An 18,650-nucleotide genomic window follows, 5' to 3' on the forward strand; every position below is an offset into this window, starting at 1 on the left:
TGTTTTGGCAAAACGGGATGAATCTGGGACTCAGTAATGTCTAGAAACTTGGATTCCAGACTGAGGTTTTGGCTGTGTTGGAGACCAAACCCAGGGATCACATGCCAGGCAAGTGACCTACCACTGGCTACATTCCCAATCATACTGATTTTTGACTCAGACTGGAAGTAGCCCTTAGGAAATGCCCTTCTCTCCTGGATTTCACGTGACTCACCAGAAAGCAGGCTACATAACAAGTTTGGGGCCAGCCTGGGCTTCATGAAACCCTATCTCAAAGGCCATATTGTGTACACACACACACACACACACACACACACTTATAGGTATCACAGAGGGACAGGGTTATACAACTGCCTCTGTAACTTTTCTTTTTTCTTAACCTCAGACCTGGGCCTCAAATCTATACGGCTTACCTGTGGTACAAAGCCCTCATCCACCAGTTCTAAAGCTACAGAGCACACCGTAGTGTCATTGAAACACTGTGAAATGGTGATGACTGAGCTGAGCTGGAGGCGTGGCCTGCATTTCTGGCCCATGCAGTAGGGCTCTTTGTGGACTAAAGTGACTCTCAATGTACAATTAAGAACACTGTAGAGTGACAGTTATTGTCCCCGGAGGAAGACTGTCAATGTGACTTTTCCACTCTGGGGACACCATCCCAGTCAACCTTCACAGCAGGGATGAGAGACAGTTGTTGCTCCTGGCCTCATTATTCTTGTTGTTGAGTGTGCTGTGCAGGTGTGTGTTTGCCTGTGTGCATGCAGTGTCACATGAGTGAACGTGCACGTGGAAGCTGTAGGTAGACCGCGGGGGCTGCACCGTAGGGACCCCTCACCTTGTGTTTGGGGACAGAGGCATCTCTCTGGTACCTGGAGCTCATGGTTTATAGGCTGCACTGGCTGGCCAGCCCTTCACTAGATGAGCCTTTTGGAGAATCACTCCAGAGCCAAACCATAAAAGATACCTACTAATGATCCATGCTAGGCGAGTTACTCCTCCAAACACCAGTTTCACCATCTGTTAAATGGGCCTCTTACACATAAAATTTCAGTTACCCACTTAGCAAAACGCCTTACATTCAGGAGGAGCCGAATGACCCCTAGTGTTCTGATTGCTGTCATCAGCTGCCAGACACAAGACCTTATTTATTGTCCTCTGAGTGTGTGTGCATGTATCTGTGGGAGCATTTGCTCATGGAGGCCTGAGTCCAGGCTGGAGGTTGCCAGAAGGTGTCTTTCTCCCTAGTTTCCCCATCTTAGGTTTTTGGAGCAGAGTCTCTCACTGAACCTCACTGACTAGACTGGCTGCCAGGCCAGCCCCTGAGTGCCACCTGTCCTTACTCCCTGTCCCTGGTGCCAGGGTTACAGGTGTGCACCGACACACCTGGCTTTTAAGTGAGTGCTGGACACCCTTACCTTTGTCCAGCACGCACTTTGTTCCAAGACAAGATTGTTTGTCTAGACATCATGGATTCGGTTAGACTCTGGAATCCTCCTGCCTCAGCATCTCCAGAGCTGGGATCACAAGCCCATGTGCTGCTTCGGGCTTTTGCATGGGGACCCATGCTTAGTTCCTCATATACTCAGACTGCAAACACTCCACTGGCAGCCATGCCCAGGACCATGTCATCTCTCACCTCTCACTGCATAATAGGCCCTCTCAGGAACAAACTACAAAAACTCACACATGGTGGCAGAGTTCCGTTAACCCTTCGTCTTCCAGAGTCTCCACACTGAGCAGTGGAGGCAGCATGATGTCGCTAACTGAGTTCCCTTGGGGCCATCCACTCACATATTTTCCAAGGCTGTGGGTAATGAACCCCCAGCTCCACCACGGACTTGAGTGTCGCATTGTATTGTCATTGAGGGGACTTGGTGTACACTGTATTGTCATTTGGAGGGACTTGCTGTAAAATAGATGGAAAGAACATTGAAGAAGAAGGATATATATGTGCGTGTGTGTATATATATATATATTTGGAGCTTTACATTTTTTAAAATTTGGAACAAACAAGAGGATGACAACTGCGCCCTGTGGCGAGAGCCTGGGTGCGTCAGAGGAAAGCATTGCCGTGACCCCTTCCTTCTCGATGGGATCTCTCTGTCCCCTTTTTTTAGTGTGAGCATCCCTTTGCAGCCAGTGTCCTCTGTGGGATTCTGGCCTGCATTCAAAGCAGAGCAGAGTGCCCTTCACTGAGGTGACGAGGAGAGTTCTGTGGGCCCTACATGCCTTCCTTATCTCACAGTGCCACTTTCCAGGCACGTGGCTTGCCTGCCTTTATGGCAGGGGCCACCTACATGTGAAAGAAGTCACCACGCAAATCCCATGGAGACAAGCCTCCATCATGGGGCACTAATTGCTGTGTCCAAGGCTTGGGAAAGAGGTGAGACGAAACCACATGTCCCTAGGGAAGAAATACTGAAAAGAACACAGCGACAGACAGCCATGGACAGTTTCCATGGGGCAGGAGAGACACCTTATCCTTCAAAGTAGGAATAAATAAGCAGGAAGAAGATTCCTCAGTACAGGGCACCACCAGCATCAGAAGAATTAGGGGTCACATGTGCAAAGGGCACTCAGAGGCCAGCTGAATGAGGATGCAAGCTGCAGGTTCTGCCTCTTGTCACTTCATCCTCTTTCATCTCTGTGATACCAGGCAGAGGCCCACAGAATCCCTGTAGGTGAGAATGGCCCGAGGGCATCCAATAAGAATGTAAGTTCTTTGAACACTTGCCTAGAACACTGCCCGGCTAAGTGCGTTTCTCCCTTGGGAAACAGAAGTTAATGGACCCAGGTCCTGGCATCAGAGAAAGTAGTTCTCTGGTTTTGGCTCTGGTGCTTCTGATCAGTGTTTATAAACAAATTACCCCGCCCCTACCCCCGCCATGAGTGTCTGTGACAGGAGAGCGGGATGCATCCCCAGGCAGGGCAACCACTTGTGCGTTTGTTTGGAACAGAGAGCATTTGAAATGACTTGGTGACTTTTATGTGGTCTTTGATGACATGGAGTCGTCAGTCAGTGTCCATAGCAACTTGCATTTCAGAGGAATTATGGGATATTAGAGTTGTGTGTCCAGGGATATATCTAAATGTTCATTAGCCAGCACAAAACAAAACAAAGAAACAAAACAAAACAAAACACAAAAACTAACTAAAACCCTAACCACACAAAAGGAAGGTGATTTGACCCACAAATAAGCAATTTTATTTTTCAGACAGGATCTCACTGGGTAGCCTTGGCTAGCCTAGAACTCTCTATATATGCCAAGCTGGCATTAAACTCACAGAGATCCAAGTGAATGCTGGGATTAAAGGCATGCTTATATTTTAAATACCCGTTTGAATGGAATGCTCTGGAAGACTGATGATGTCAGCTGTTTCCTACTCCCCAAGATTAGGACACTGCCTTTGTAGGTCAGCCCTGGTCACTCCATGTTTCGGCCTGGTAAGCTGGACTCTTTATTATGATTGTCATCATATGTCCCATATTCGCCATGACTGCGGGGAAGCCAGTCTCTTCAGCTCTGAGGGGTTTGCCTGAAGTTGCCATCTGCTGTTTGGTGTAGGTTGAATAGAGTCCATTCTGTGTTCCTCATGGAGGCTCTGATCCTCAGAACTTCCAGATGGTACTGACTTAGAGGTAGGATCTTTAAAAAAAAGATCCCAGGGCTACGAATTGATTCACCCCAACATCTAGCCCATCCATGAACTTCTGGAGTGAGGGACAGGGCCGAACGTACAGACCCAAAGCTACAGGATCCTCATGACATAGGACAACGAGACATAGGACAACAACAGGACAGCCCCAAAGAGTCCTGGTGAGGTTGCAGTGTTGACAGAGTACCAGAAGCCCGTGGCCTTGTACCAGACCAGAGACTCGTTGCAACAAACATTAGCAAGCAAAGAAGTGTAGACAAGCCGTGACACACTACAGACCCACAATGAGATGTTTTTTCTCTCTCTGTTGTGGGCTGGGTTGCAAGGTTGGAGGATAACTAGGACGGGAGGGGAAGATCAGTGAGATTGGGTCCGTGATGTGAAATTCACAAGTAACCAATGAAGCTTGTTTTGTTTTGTCTCTTTAAGAGATTAACTGATGCCTCATGGTTAGTTTGATGGTGTTTGATGAGGTGTCACTGCGTGAAACAGAGGTTTGGTTGCAGAGACACCAGGGAAGCATTAGAACAAAGTCTGTGCGAGGGGTTAGTAAAAAGAAGCCTCTGTAAGGCAACGGAGAAACCTTCAAAGCAAACCTGTAGCTTCTTGACCTAGGGCTTCAGGCTCCAGAACAGTGAGAAAATGAATATCTGTTGTCCATAGTGACCACTCACTCTCTGTGTTGCTATGGTGACTCAAGCAAACATGGGCACAGCAACTAATCATGATTTGAACTCAGAAGCTGGCCTCTATGCTCTCTCTTCCCCTGAGCACTCTTTACCTGTGTCAGGGTCTGACTTGTGTTCATAGAACTAAAAGGAGCCTTTGAAGGCGTTTCGACTTGAAAGTGAAATATCCTACCATGGTCTCCTGTGTTGGAGACTGGATATTTGATCTCCTGCTGGTGGTGCTGTTTTGTGGGGTTGAAGAAACTTTTGGAGACAGAGCCTAGCTGAAATAAGTAGATTTCTAGGAGCAGGGGCTTGAGGCTTATTTCTTACCCCACTTTCTGGGCAAAATGTACCTTCTGGTCCAAGGTGCTGGGGGTGACACCGGTATGTCCCCACTGCCGTGAGTCCACCTTGCCTTACCTGTAGTCTCACAAACCAATGTGGACCATGGTAAATCATCCTCTTTCTATTGCTTCTGTTGGGCATAGCAATGAGAAGAGTGATGCAGAGGGCTTGGTCTCCACACTCAGCTTCCCCCTGGTGGTCTCTGGCAAGCCTGCATCTCTCGGGGGTTTTGGGGTGTTAGGCTTCTAGTGCTCCCCTATCTGTGATCCCATGAAGAGCTCTGGGATCTGCACGGGAGCCTGGCGCTGGATAACTAAGTTAAAGGTACATTGTTTTCTTTTTGAGACAGGGCCCTATGTAGCCCAGGCTGGTCCTGAGCTTACGATGTATCTCAGGATGACCTCGAACAAACTCCCAGGTGCTGGGGTTGCAGGCATGTAACTTCTTGCTTATGTTATGGGATGCTGTTAATGAAAGCCAGGGCTTGGTGCAGGATGGTAGGCACTGTGCCAGCTGAGCTATGGCCCCAGTTAGAGCGCGCCTGTGTGGTAGAAGTGTTTTCAGTTCTAGCCACTATCATAGGGCTCACAGTGTGTGTGTGTGTGTGTGTGTGTGTGTGTGTGTGTGTGTGTGTGTGAGAGAGAGAGAGAGAGAGAGACAGACAAACAGACAGACAGACATAGAGAGACAGAGACAGAGGGAGAGAGAGGGAGACAGAGAGAGCCAAGCGAGTCTTCAGACACATCTCATGGGAATAAGACACAGGCTGTACTGTAAGGGCCATTGACTTCATAGGTCTTGTGTGGAAGGCTTGAGTCATTGTCACCTCCACCCCAAGCCATTGCCTAACATCCAATAACAAACTGCCTGTGATGTCCTTAGAGCAAACCCAAAACCCCAGAAGGGCCTGGGGCATGCCTGGGGTTCAAAGGCACACCTTCCTCCTCCCTGCTTTCTCTCCTGAAGCTCAATTGCTTGTTAGAATCTGGTCTTTGGTCTCCATGGACTGGACAGTATTTAAGTCCAGCTTCTTGGTCTTATGAACAAGACTTACGACAGGCGGATGACTTTCGTTTCTCTAAGACAGTAATCTGGCTCTCCTCTGATTGAACTGTTAGCCCGGAGACAAGCACACACAGAGTCTCTCTGACTCACTGGTGGTTTCCTTGTGGTGACCGGCAGGCACAGTGCAAACTGCTGGCATCAAACTCACTAAGCATGTGTCAGCTGATCTGGCTAACTCCTCAGGTTTGCTATGTGGCAGAAACCCAACTTCATTTTCTGTCATGGCATCTGTTCATTTCTTTCAACGGTGTCTACAACTTTAAAACAGCTAAATGTAGCCAGGCGTGGTAGCGCACACCTTAAATCCTAACACTCGGGAGGCAGAGACAGACAGATTGCTGTGAGTTTAAGGCCAGCCTGCTCTACAAAGTGAGTCTAGGACAGCCAAGGCTACACAGAGAAACCTTGTCTTGAAAAACCAAAGGGAGGAAAAACTATCACCCTTACAAACGATAGGTGTGTGTGTGTGTGTGTGTGTGTGTGTGTGTGTGTGTTAGTGTGTTAGTGTTTGTTGATGCTGTACGGCTTATTGCTGTATGTTTCTGATAGACATGAGCCAAAGTACAAGTTGTTTTTTTGCAAGTCAGCTTGTATTCTCTAGGAGTTGCTATAAGAGAGATGGGCATCTGTAGCCCAGAAGCCTCTGTGTGACCTTAGGCAGGTTATTCTAGCTCTCTCTCTGGCCACTAGCTTCTCTGGCTCTACCCTCTGAGGGTTGTAACAGGGGCAAATTTAATGATGGATGCATAGGAGGCAATCCCAGAGCTTGTGGAAAGGTTTCACCAAATATGCCATTGATGGTGAGCATTTCCTGCTCCCCAAACCAACAGTGCTTCAAAATCGGGGGGGGGGGGAAGAACATCAGGTCAGTTCACAAATCAACTGCAGGTGCCCAAAATTCCAGCATCACTTCTGATCCCAGGCATTTTGAACAGGGATTGCTCACACTGTGGGGCTTAGCTGTTCTAATCCTTGATTAAGTAATAAAGTTGATTAAACCAGAGGAACAGAAGCCTCGTAGCTCCTGGAAAAGAGGTGGTCATCTCCTTTAGTGTTTTATTGGCCTCTAGTGATTCCTTCCGGAGCATCCTGTGAGATTCAGAAGGTGAACTCAGAATCCCTGAAGGATCCTCATGGCCAAGTGTATCTTGCTTCGTGCCGTGGTGCAGCTAGCAGAGGACCTCACCCTTAACAAACGATAGCTGCTCATTATAGGTCGGTATGCCAGTGTTTCTCCTTTGAACGCAGTTCTATACTTATGAAAAGTGAGTTCCAAGGTTGTTGGGATTTATAACAAAGCATTTTAGTTACCTCAAGGTCAGCGTTTAGAAAGTGTATCAGTTAGTTAGGACCGCAGAGATGTTGTGTAACATTCATCCCAAAGTCGGTGCATGAAAATAACAGACACGCCCTTTTCTCTGTGCTCTCTGTTGGTTGGGGATCAGTTGGCCTAGGTTGAGCTTAGTCTGAGCTGCAGGATGGTTCCAGGTCTCCCCCACATGGTGCTCCTCTTCTTGCACCAGGGGGCCACCTGAGTCATATTCTTTTTGAGAGGTAAAAGCCACAGAAGGTCGTGTCCAAGCATGTCTTCTGTGCATGTCTTGTTCTGATGAGCTCCCAGGAGATCGAGTGAAATGACCAAGATCGTGCTGAGGAGGCAGAGAAGCATGCTGCAGTGGACCTCACAGTCCCATGACTGGAGAGTGTGGCTGTAGGAGGCTTTAAAGTGTCTCTTCAGTCCTCCAACTGGTCATTGCAGTAGGCATCCGTCCTGAGTGCTTTCCTCAGCATAGGAGGTTCTGTGGTCCTGGCGTCCTCATTACAATTCCAGAAGCACTCCACTGGAGCGGGTGAGCACGTTGTGAATTCCCCTTTGGTCTCCTGAAGCCTTCTCTCTGACAGACAGGAATTTACTCTACTGTAAACGTAAGAGTCCCAATTTAGACAGACACGATGGATTATGCAGCCGGCATCATTGACCCAGTTCCACTTCGTTAGCCTTTCCAATTAAGGAGGTTGTTACTGTGAGTGAGACCTCGCAGATAGGCAGTCATACCTTGAGTCCTCAGGACAGAGGAGCCCAGTTAGGGAGAGTCTCGCATTTCCAGTGTGCACCCAGGGAGGAGAAGGAAGTGTGGTTGACATGAGAACAGCCAAGTGTTAGTGACCCTGGCCCCTGGTGAGGGCTTCATCCTCTTCCTGGCCAGTTAATTAAGAGGCTGAATAAGGACGCTTTGTGCTCCCTCTCCCAGAAGCTTTTGAAATGAACCCTGGACTCCTGACTGTGTGTGAAAGGCTCTGTGATCTCGGAACTCCAGATAAAGAATAGATGCTGTGCTGTGTCAAGGGACCAGTCTCTTGGTATCATCCACATACTTGGCAGAGATTTTTCTATGGCTTTCCAAGGAAGGTCTTCCCCAGTAAAGTTGTTCTTAGGGGTGCAGGATGGCATCTCCCCCTTTTCTTCACTGTCTTGGGATTCTGAGCACCGAAGCATAAACCTCCACACAATAGCCAAATGAGCCATGAAGCACGACTTAATTAATCCGGGCACACTCCCAATGCCCCGTGCAGCAGTAGCTAGGATTTGGCTTCGGAGAAGGTGGCTGATTTTGAGGCTGTGCCATCACATCTTCTGTTCTGACTCAGATCTAGATGACTATGGAGAGAGAGAGGCTAACCAGGCTCAGGCTGACAGTGACGTGAAGACCAGGGGCTGATGCAGGACAAACAGGGTCAGTCTGCTGCCAGCTGCAGATGGGGAGGATGACTCTGTTTCTGGAAGAGTAAGCTGGGGTCCTGCCCCGTGGGGCCGCTCAGCAGGGAGCTGGGCATAGCTCTCCAGCATTGTACATGACGGGTCATACAAATGATGAGTGTGTGGCTACAGGGTAAAGATGGGTAGGACAGTGAGCCTGCGCGCCTCGTCGTAAGTAGCCCGGTAAACACTGAGTTCTGGGGATCATAGCTGAATGCTATCCCAGGAAAGTGGCAAGAGAGGCTGCAGTGGGAAGGCCTGAATTGTTTCGCTAAGGCTCCTCATCAGTTCCTTGTGGGTCAGCTTTGCGATGTGGGTCACCTCCCCGTGGTGTTTTCCTGGGTGCTAGGACTATCTGTGCTCAGATGGCATGGAAATGAGTGAGGTGTCTCCTTGGCAACACGTCTGGAGCTGGGCCAGGGGAGTGCTGGGACTTGGACTCAAAACTGGAATTGGAGGAAGATGAATTTTCTTCACCTTCCGGGGAAGTCCAGGGGTCCAAATGTACATGAGACCGTACCTCAGATGTGCGGAGCGGGGACCAAGGCAAGTGGAATGGTGAGGATGGCCACAGGTTTGCCTTTGGTCTGGGATACGCTGCAGGCACCAGGCCAGCTCGGGCTACACAGAAAGACCTTGTCTCAGAAAATAATAAAATAATATATTAGAAAAATTGCTTAAAGGAAGCAAGTGGAGTCAGGCCTGATGGTGCAGGCCTGTGAGCTCAGCAATTTGGGAAACTGAGGCCAGAGGATTACAAGTTCAGGGTCGGCCTGGGATACTGTGAGTTCCAGCAGACCAGCTCAAGCACTTTACTGAGATCTGACCTCAAACCAAAGAGGGGGGCCAGTGGAGTGCTTGTCTAGCACGCATGAAACCTTTACTCTCCCTCTATTCACAGTACTTGAAGTGTAGCCTGGTGCTCACTTGCATGGCTTCCTAGAAGCCTGTGTTGGACTGCTTCTGTAGAGCCAAGCCTCAGACGGGATTTCTACACAGGGCCTCACCAGCATGGCCATTCTCTGTGGAGGCTGCTAAAGGTGCTTTTCCCAGAATCATGAACACATATGATGGTTAAGTTCTGAGCAGACAGTGTAGACAGAAATAGCCTTTATGTGCTGGGTTTCCTGTTTTTCTCAGAAGCCACTGGGGGGAAGGAATGCCATCACCTCCAACTTGTCCTTGTCCCCTCCATCTGTCTCTACTCTGTCCCTCCCCCAACCCAGAATCTATGCTTAGTGACCTCAGACTTCACCACTCAGCATCCACCCCCCATCCCCCACCCCAGTCAATTGGCTTTTGTCAAGAGTGAGTGAATGGGCTGTTTCTCTGGCTTGAAAAGATCTTCCCTGGCCTGCTGGAATGCGCTACTCTCGCAGGAATTGGCTTCTCCTTTTCTGGCTCTCATGTTATTTCATTCTCGCAAGACTAGACAGAATGACACAACTTTGCTATGAACCAGAACTATAGGTTTACGTCTAATTCTGTTACAGACCCACGTCTCTTTTCAATGTGGGGTCTGAACACACTGGAGATGTGTTGGGAAGCTGCTTCTCCTACCCTCTCTCTACATGTGGGCACCGTGTGTGTGTGTGTGTGTGTGTGTGTGTGTGTGTGTGTGTGTGTGTGTATGTATGCGCGCGCACATGTGTGTGTATGAGCGTGTGTTTAACAAATGTGTGTGATGTCAGAGATGAGCCTCAGGTATCATCCCTCAGGAGCCATCCTTTTTTGGGGTTGTTTTGTTTCATTTTGAGACAGGGCGTCTCGCTGTCATAGGCCTGGAGCTCAGCAAGTAGGTTAGTCTGGCTGGCAGTGAGCCCCAGGGATCTGCGTGTCACTGTGTCCTCATATCTAAGGTTAAAAGTGTGTACCCACTTCCTAGCTGTCCCCGCCAGTGCTTTTGGAGCAAGTACTTCGTTGACTGAGCCACCTCTCACCCCTCCTGGGCATGCTCTTTTTTTATGGACAATCTCGGGCCTCTTTCTTTCATCACTTGGGCACGGAGAGGGCTGCTGGGATTCAGTGGCAGGCAGATGGGGTCAAGTTCTGCAATCCTCAGAGAGCGGACAAGAAAGATTCTGACTGGGGATATCAAACCAGGTTGAAAGCGTTCAGGTTGGAAGTTGACTCCCCTCATCTCACGACTTAAGAGTGTTTTCTCCTTTCTCCCCACAGGACCCACACCCGAGTCCACTGATCACCCTAGAGACCCAGGTGAGTGCCTCCCACGAGCTTTGCCACTTATCTTTACCTCGAAGTTCCAGTGACAGTTCTCCATAGGGGTCTCTGTGTGTCCTCTGGGCTCCACGGGACTCAGGAGGGACAGGCAGGCATACCTTAATGTTCTCCTGCCCCGTCTGCGTGTGTGCTGTGCAACACACAGGTGCAACCACACTGGCTGGTTATACTTACATGTGTGACATTCTGCATACATACACATACACACAGGCGTGCCATTGAAGATAATTCCCTGCCTAGTGATCCCAAGAGGTGACAAAGGAGCTCCTGTTCATAGACGGGTACTGTTCACCACTCTGCACTTGGCAGACTTTGCTCCTTGGCAGTGGGTGCACAATGTTACTGCAAATGTTGGGAGTCCTGCTAGAATCATCACATGCCTCGAGGGAAGTTGGGGGTCCCTCTTGGGGAATCTTAGTTTTGTTAAGGAAAGAATTTAAGGATAGAGTCAAATAGAAGTTTGGAAACGTTTTATTAGAGTTTCAAAGAAAACCCTGAGGTAGGCACACTGTGCAGCTTGGCGGTGCCCTGAGGGGGCAGACAGAGAAGAGAAAGGAAAGAAGGAAAAAACATCTCTTGAGTTAAGGCAGCTTGAAGGTCAACCAACATGGTGAACAGCCAGCCACACAGTGGGGAGGGGTCTTTAGAGAAAGGGTGGTAAAACAAAACCCAAAACACCAACAAAACAAAACAAACTTAAACCAGAGAATGAATGCTTGGGCTCTGGTTGGCATCTGAAAGAAAGAGGTAGGAGAGAAGAAAGTGTCAAAGTGACATTGTTCTGAGTCCTGACTGAGAAAGGAGGGTAGACCCAAAGGAACTGCATGGTGCCTTGTAGGGACAGCACTAAGGGTAGAAAATCAGGGAAGAAAAAGCACATTACCTCATTAAAAGGCTAATTATTCCTCCTGTCACTTTAGTGTGGCTTAAGGTGACTTGCCTTTCTGAAGGGTAGTCCCTTGGCCACCTAATCAGTCACCCCATCTGAATTAACTCCTAAGGGTGCAGACAATGGCATAGTTCCGCTCAGAAGTAGACTCCAGTCTTTGGACTGGCAGGCAATAGCTTTTCTGTAATGGGCCCTCAATGATACTGTAACCCAGCTGCCAGGGCAAGAAGTTGCCCTTTCTATCTGCTTGGGTACTGGAACATTCTGAACAATCTAGGTAGTAGTGGTGTTTCTCTGTGGTACAGATGACCCATGGATCCAGAGATGGACGATGTGGCTGGGGCCTTATGTCTTCTCTGTGAGTACCTGCCTCAGAGCCTCTGGGACCCAGGTCATGTATGGTGCTGCATCTTCTAGTTGGCCTTGGTGGAGCCATCTAATCTCTACCTTGAACGTGCCACCTGACAGTCTTGGGGAGAGTCACAGGAAATGATGTCCAGAACACAAGAGGTGCATGGGGCACCTGCATAAGCTTTTAAACCAAGGGACTGCCTCCTTTCCTACTGGCTTTCAGGATGATGTGTCTACAGATTGATGACCTCCTTAGCTCCACAGTTTGATCAGACAACAAGGAGAAAAGGAAGACAGGCTCCTCCTTTGGAGCCCCAGAGAGAGCACTGTCCACGTGTCAGACACAGTGAAACATATTGAACATTTCATGAACGCGTTACAACCCTTTGGGGGATTTCTGTGGCATGCTGGCAAATACCTGCCTTCCCCTGCCTCCCCTGTCCCCCCCTGCCTCCACCCCCCCCCGCTTGCCCCCTGTCCCCTGCCCTCTCCCTGCCTCCCCCTACCTTCCCCCTGCCCCCTGCCTTCCCCTGCCTCCTCTGCCTCCCCCTATCTTCCCCTACCTTCCCCCTGCCCCCTGCCTCCCCTGCCTCCCCCTGCCCTCCTCCTGCTTTCCCCCTGCCCTGGGGGAGATGCTCACCAGCATCTCTGCTTGACTCCTCCCATGGAGAGTCACAAACCACCTAGCTTCAGGGTAGCTTGGCTGTTAAGCCCATAAGCTTCATGGGTGTGGGAGTGTGTGGGGTCCTCAGGGTTTCTCTGTGCTTGTCTATCCTCCTGTCCCTAGGGGCACACCAGAATAGCCTCCATAAGGAAGAGCAGGCCCCAGGGACGTGGGCACAGGACAGAAGGCACAGCTCTGCGGAAAAGGGTCCATGTCCTGTCTTCTGCTTCCTCTCATTCTTCGCACACCTCTTCAGCCATTGTCTCTGTGATCGAATTTTACCTGTCAAAGTCACTTAATCGCTTGTTTTTATTTCCCTTAAGTGAATCCACTGGACTTTAAAAACCAAACTAAATCTACGGGCATTCTCAATCTGGGCGTAACTGTGATGCCCAGAGTGTTTGTGAAGTTATAGAAGACACTTAGGGTTGTCTCGTGCAATTAATCCCCTAGTGGTGGGGACGCAGCTCGTTACGGCATAAGCAGTCAGCATGCTACAAGCTCCGGGCCAATGACAGGTCCTGTCTCGGAAATGCAAATGGCACCAAGGGAGCATTATCCACTAAGGCTGACCCACAGCCTCCACATGAGAAATCAGCATTTCCCATAGTGGGAACGAATCATCTCGTCCAAGCTGCCAGTGGGGTCCAAGTTGAAAGACACTGTAGCATCAGTTCTGTTAGTGAAATCACAACTCTGAAGAGCTATATGCCTGTAGATATGTAGGCATGTATATGCATAAACATACACATTTATATACACTTATTTGCATAGCATTGAGTGAATTCTAAATTACAAAAATAAAATCAAAGCACTCCTTTGGGTACCCTCCCAAGCCGTCTATGAATTCCCAGATGCTGTGTGTTTCACTTTGGGAAGTATCTGTCTCCCTTTCCACCCCTGAGTCATATGACAACTCCCGGGGTAGGTTGTGGGTCAGACTGTAGAACACTGACTCTCCCCTCTTTGCTCAACCCTTCCCCAGAAGACAACTTGTTCTGCTCAGGAAAGCTGTGGGCACGAGTCCACGTCCAGGGCACCAGAAGCCAGTTCTTCTCCCCTGCACTTGACCTTCCATGTCCTTGGCTCTGGACTTCATCCAGTCAGTCAGCTCCTCAGAACCTCCATGGGAGGGGCAGGCAGGTGCCCACGGCTTTGGACACTATATTATGAGGGGGCAGCGCCCCGACAAAGTGCCCACTCTTAAGTTTCTGTGAAGTGCAGGAGCCTTAGCCTCAGTGTGATGGTGCAAAGCACACTGTCAGCAGCAACACCACACACTCCGGGGGTGGGGTCCATCAGTCCTCCGTATCTGCTTCACCGTCTTTGGGGTGGGGTAACTGTAGGGTATGGCTGTCTTTAGGACTTCAGGCTTTTCATGTTAGAGAGGCAGTGTGGCAGGTGGGGAGAGCTATGTCGACTGGTAATGGGCTTGCTCCAATACCCACATTAAGAAAATGGAGCTGCGGGTTATGGTACTTCTCAGATCTCACAACGTGGAAGGCAGAGGCAGGTGGGTCCCTGGGGCTCACTGGCCAGCCAGCATTTAGTACTTGATAAACTCTAGGCCAGTGAGAGACTCCCAGGGTGACTTCTGGCCTACACACACACACACACACACACACAGAGACACACACACACACAGAGACACACACACACACACACACAGAGACACACACACACACACTCAGCATTAGAACTCAACCAAAGTATGAATTGGGGTGTGTGTGTGTGTGTGTGTGTGTGTGTGTGACTTGTCCAAGGCCATGGCCGTATGTGACTTGTTGCTGAGCCTCATTCTATTAGAGGATGTGCAGTGGGACTCTGCCGAGCTGCCCTCCATGTGGCATGAACAAGAGGGCAGGTGTGGAGACCTTGGGAGAGCTTACCTGCAGAAGTAGCAGTCACAGGAGTTCTGAGCCCTGCCTGGGCTCTCTCTTCCTCCCACGGTGCCCTTTCTGCTCCCGGTGGAATTGCCTGCTGTACCATAGAGTCCAAGGACTCGACCTCTACTATGTGGATTAACTCAGAGGAGGCTGGATGGGTGACTAGATGGATGGATGAAAGGCAGACATATTGGGGGTAGATGATAAACAGCAGGGAGATAGATGTGCCTTAGTTGCTCTTTTGTGCTGTGAATAGACACAGTGACTAAAGTGACTTATAGAACAGTGGTTCTCAGCCTTTCTAATGCCGTGATCCTTGAATACAGTTCCTTGTGTGTGGTGACCTCCATGGTGACCTCCAACCACAGAGTTATTTTGTTGCTACTTCATAACATTTTTGCTACTGTTATGAATCTCTGATATGCATAATATTTGATAATGCAACTCCCCAGATAGTCATGACCTACTTTTATAGAAGAAAGAGTTAACTTGGGGCTTAGTGTTTCAGAGTGAGTTCGTAACCATCACTGAGGAGGGCATGGAAGAGACAGGCAGGCTACAGCTAGAGCCGCGTACAAGAGGTTACTTCTTGATTCACAAGCATGGAACAGCAGTCACATTGGGAGAGGCATAGGCTTTTGAAACCTCAAAGCCTGTGCCCAGTGATACACCTCTTCCAGCAAGACCAAACTTCTTAATCCTTCCCAAACAGTTCACCTATTGGGGACTAAGTATGTAAACATATGAATCTATGGATGCCATTCTCATTCAGATGACGATAGATAGACAGACAGATAGATGGATGGTAGATGCAAAGGTAGACAGAAGAAATATGCATAGATGGCTGGATGGATAGATGGCTGGATGGATAGATGGATGGATGGATGGATGGATAGATGGCTGGATGGATAGATGGCTGGATGGCTAGATGGCTGGATGGCTAGATGGCTGGCTGGATGGATGGATGGATGGATGGCTGGCTGGATGGATGGATAGATGGCTGGATGGATAGATGGCTGGATGGATAGATATGGATGGATAGATAGATCAATAGATACACAGATGGAATGTTTTGCACTAGTATCCACAGCTGTACCTAGATACACAGGTAGATGTGATGATGGACAGATATGTAGCTAGGTGGATACAAACAGATGCCTAGATAGATAATGACAAATAGCTACCTATATGGGTGGATACATAGACAGAGGGACAGCTTTGCTCAAAGAGCACTTTTATTTTTTGTGATATAGGCTGCTATAAGGCCTATGAGTAAATATCATAGGCTATAATGCAATAAAAATTTATTTCAGAACAACAACAAAAATAGACTGTCTCCCTGAACATCAATAGTGTTATGATAAATCTGAATGCTTGTTTGATTCTTTTTCATTGATCCTCAAGAGGGGGGGGGGCGGGCTATCACTTCTGAGCCCACTCCAACTGCCATGGCCTCCTGTCACTCAGCTTCCCCAGCTCCATCCCTTGACTCCCACTTCCCGCAGCCCCTCTGCTGATTAGTGACTGGCTCCAGCACAAGTGCGGAGACACCTGGAGAGCTATCCTGAAGGAGCTCTTCTGTAGAAGCGAGATCTGTCAATCTGGGTATCTCTGAGGTTGGCTCACTTGGAGGGGAACAGAACTTCATTTACATGCCGGTCTCTCAAGACCTGGAGATCAAGGACTACAGCAGGGAAGTCCCTGCCTGCTCAGTAGTTTTCAAACCTAACCAGGTACTTGGGCTCCTTTGATCAGCTAAGTGGGGGCATGGAGGAAAGGAGTGACAGCCGCATTATTTAAAGATGTTTCTAGGGCCGGGAGGATTACAAACAAAGCCAGGGAATGAAAGCTTTAAAATTATACTGTGTAATCCATTCATCTTGGCTTATTCAATAAATGGCTCTGAGGCCACACGGAGGCCAGGCCTTATGTGGGACATCAAGGATGTGACAGTAAGCAAGGATGAAGGCAGCTGCCTGGAGCACCATGTTGGAAGAATCAGATGAGAGGTGTGCAAGCATGTGATCCTGCCCTTAGTGTCGGTAGCCATAGTGAGTGGGATGAGCCACTAGTGCTTCTAAAGGAGCCTATGGGCAGGAGGGACCTGACTGGCAAAGTCTCTCTTAGGAGCTGAGAGTTTTGTCTTGGTTTTTACTGACAGAGACAGAGGACAAAGTCTCATTATATAGCCCAGGTTGGCTTTGAAACCTTGACCCTCTAGCCTCAGCCTCCTCAGTACTGGGCTAAGTTCGCCCGATGGGAGGTGTGTTTTGAGCTTGGAATTGACACCGTCCAGAGGTAACCTTGCTAAGAGATGACAGTAATCACATTTAGAGACGTTTGCATATTCTGTCTCGGTGCCTATAATAATAATGCCACTTTTCCTTAGGATCAATTAAGCCAAGTGAGCTGCTTCAAACTCCTTCGGTGCTTTGTGTCATCGTAGTGTCAAGATGGATAAGGAATTACCTTATCAAGCCAGAATGAAGGAAGATAAGTGAGCAGGGGCAAAGAGAAGGGACATAAATTCACAGCCATCTGGTCACAGGGCGGTCCAGTGGGAGGGAGCTTGGGACCTCGGTATGTTGTGCTCCTGTGTGGCCTGATGCTAGGGATCTGGGTCATGGCTGCCATTAGCTCGGTTACAGACTGATGCTGGGGTGAACTTGAGTTTCAGTATATAAAGCCAGTAGTTCTCAGTCAGGGTGATGTTGGCCAGCAGAGGACATTTGGCTATCATATGACTGAAGACATTTTTGTTGTCAAGACAGAGAGGGCTATTGGCATCTTGTGGGTAGAGAGCAGAGATCTGCTGGCCATTCTGCAACTGTCCCCCCTCCTTCCAAGAGTATCAATAGTGTCAAGGTTGAGGAAGCATTGTGTGTCTGTGTGTGTGTGTGTGTGTGTGTGTGTGTGTGTGTGTGTGTGTGTGTGTGCTTATTTGCTTTTCAACAGCTTATTTTACAAAGATACTACCAGCCCTGCAAATGCTGGCTTCCCTGGTGTTATTGTTTATGCTCAAAGGTCACTAACTTCAGTTACTGTGAGATGTTAGCCAGCCTGCAGGTGTTAGCCGTGGCACATCCGTCCCCGCCACATTGGCATTGACCTTAACTATAAACACAATAAACCCTTCCCCCCAATACTCATAACCATGTGTTCAGTGTACACAAAGGGCACATCTTGTCGGATAATTATGATTGTGGGAGGAAAACTCAGCAGGAGAGATAATTTCCTACAAGATTTATGGCTCATTAATATAGAAAATATTCAGAGGTTTTTGTCTTTGTTTCTTAAAAAAGTTACAGTTGGGAGTGTGTTTCAGTGGCAACACATTTGCCTAGCAGGTGTAAGGCCCTGGGTTTCCATCTACAGTAGACCTAAATCAAACAAAACAGAATAAAAGTTCTGCTTACTTGGCTGGGGTTCAGAGAGGGCTTGGTCAAGGCTTTTGGGCTTCTGGAGCAGGTCTCCTGGTTTCTAGGCTCAGTGCCCCTTTCTGGGGCAGAGCACAGGCTCTTTTGTATAAACCGTCTCTGGAAGCCTTCCTGCCACCGCTGGGATTAAAGCAGTTGCCATCTGTTCTCCTCTCTTCCAACTCTGGGCTCCGATTAACCTTTTCCTCCATAGAGAGCCGTTTTTGAAGTAATCGGGAGCTTCCAAATGGCCCTTACCTGCGTCTCCAGCCCATTAATTCTTATGGTGCCCAGCATCTGTTGAGAGATGGCAGAGACCAAATTGCTTTCCATCTTCTGCCTCCTTGTGGGAACAGGGCCTCTCGAGGGCAGAGCTGACCAGTCTGGGGACAGCAATCCCTTTACTGTCATCGGCTCTGCTGGTTCTGATTTGCAGGTCTTTAATTAGCTTTGCTGGGGCCAGACCATTGCCTCGGCAGAGAAGGGAGACAGTACTCAGGGAAGATCTGTGGTCCCACGGCCTAGGAGCCTTTCTAGTTCCTGTGACTCAGAGTGACTGCTGTGAGGCACCACCCCACAAATAGCCAGCCAGTTCTCCAAAGTCTAGCCGCATGCATCTATCTGTACAGTCACAGGAAGTATTGATGTCACCCTGTTCACTTCTCCAACCTCAAGCCTTGGTGGTGTGAGTTTATCCCTTAACTCAG

The 18,650-nt window shown here is 48.9% G+C and overlaps 1 protein-coding gene across 1 annotated transcript in view; it reads left to right on the forward strand.

The window, feature by feature from the left end:
* Nucleotides 1-18,650, forward strand: part of Xylt1 (xylosyltransferase 1) — a 285,739-nt gene that overhangs the window by 81,046 nt on the left and 186,043 nt on the right. Inside the window, exon 2 of the mRNA XM_051149273.1 lies at nucleotides 10,675-10,713. Within this exon, the coding sequence (XP_051005230.1) occupies nucleotides 10,675-10,713 (39 nt within the window). The remainder of the gene's footprint in view (nucleotides 1-10,674; nucleotides 10,714-18,650) is intronic.

This window comes from Acomys russatus, chromosome 7 (assembly GCF_903995435.1).
Source record: "Acomys russatus chromosome 7, mAcoRus1.1, whole genome shotgun sequence".
In the NCBI taxonomy this organism is placed as follows: Eukaryota; Metazoa; Chordata; class Mammalia; order Rodentia; family Muridae; genus Acomys; species Acomys russatus.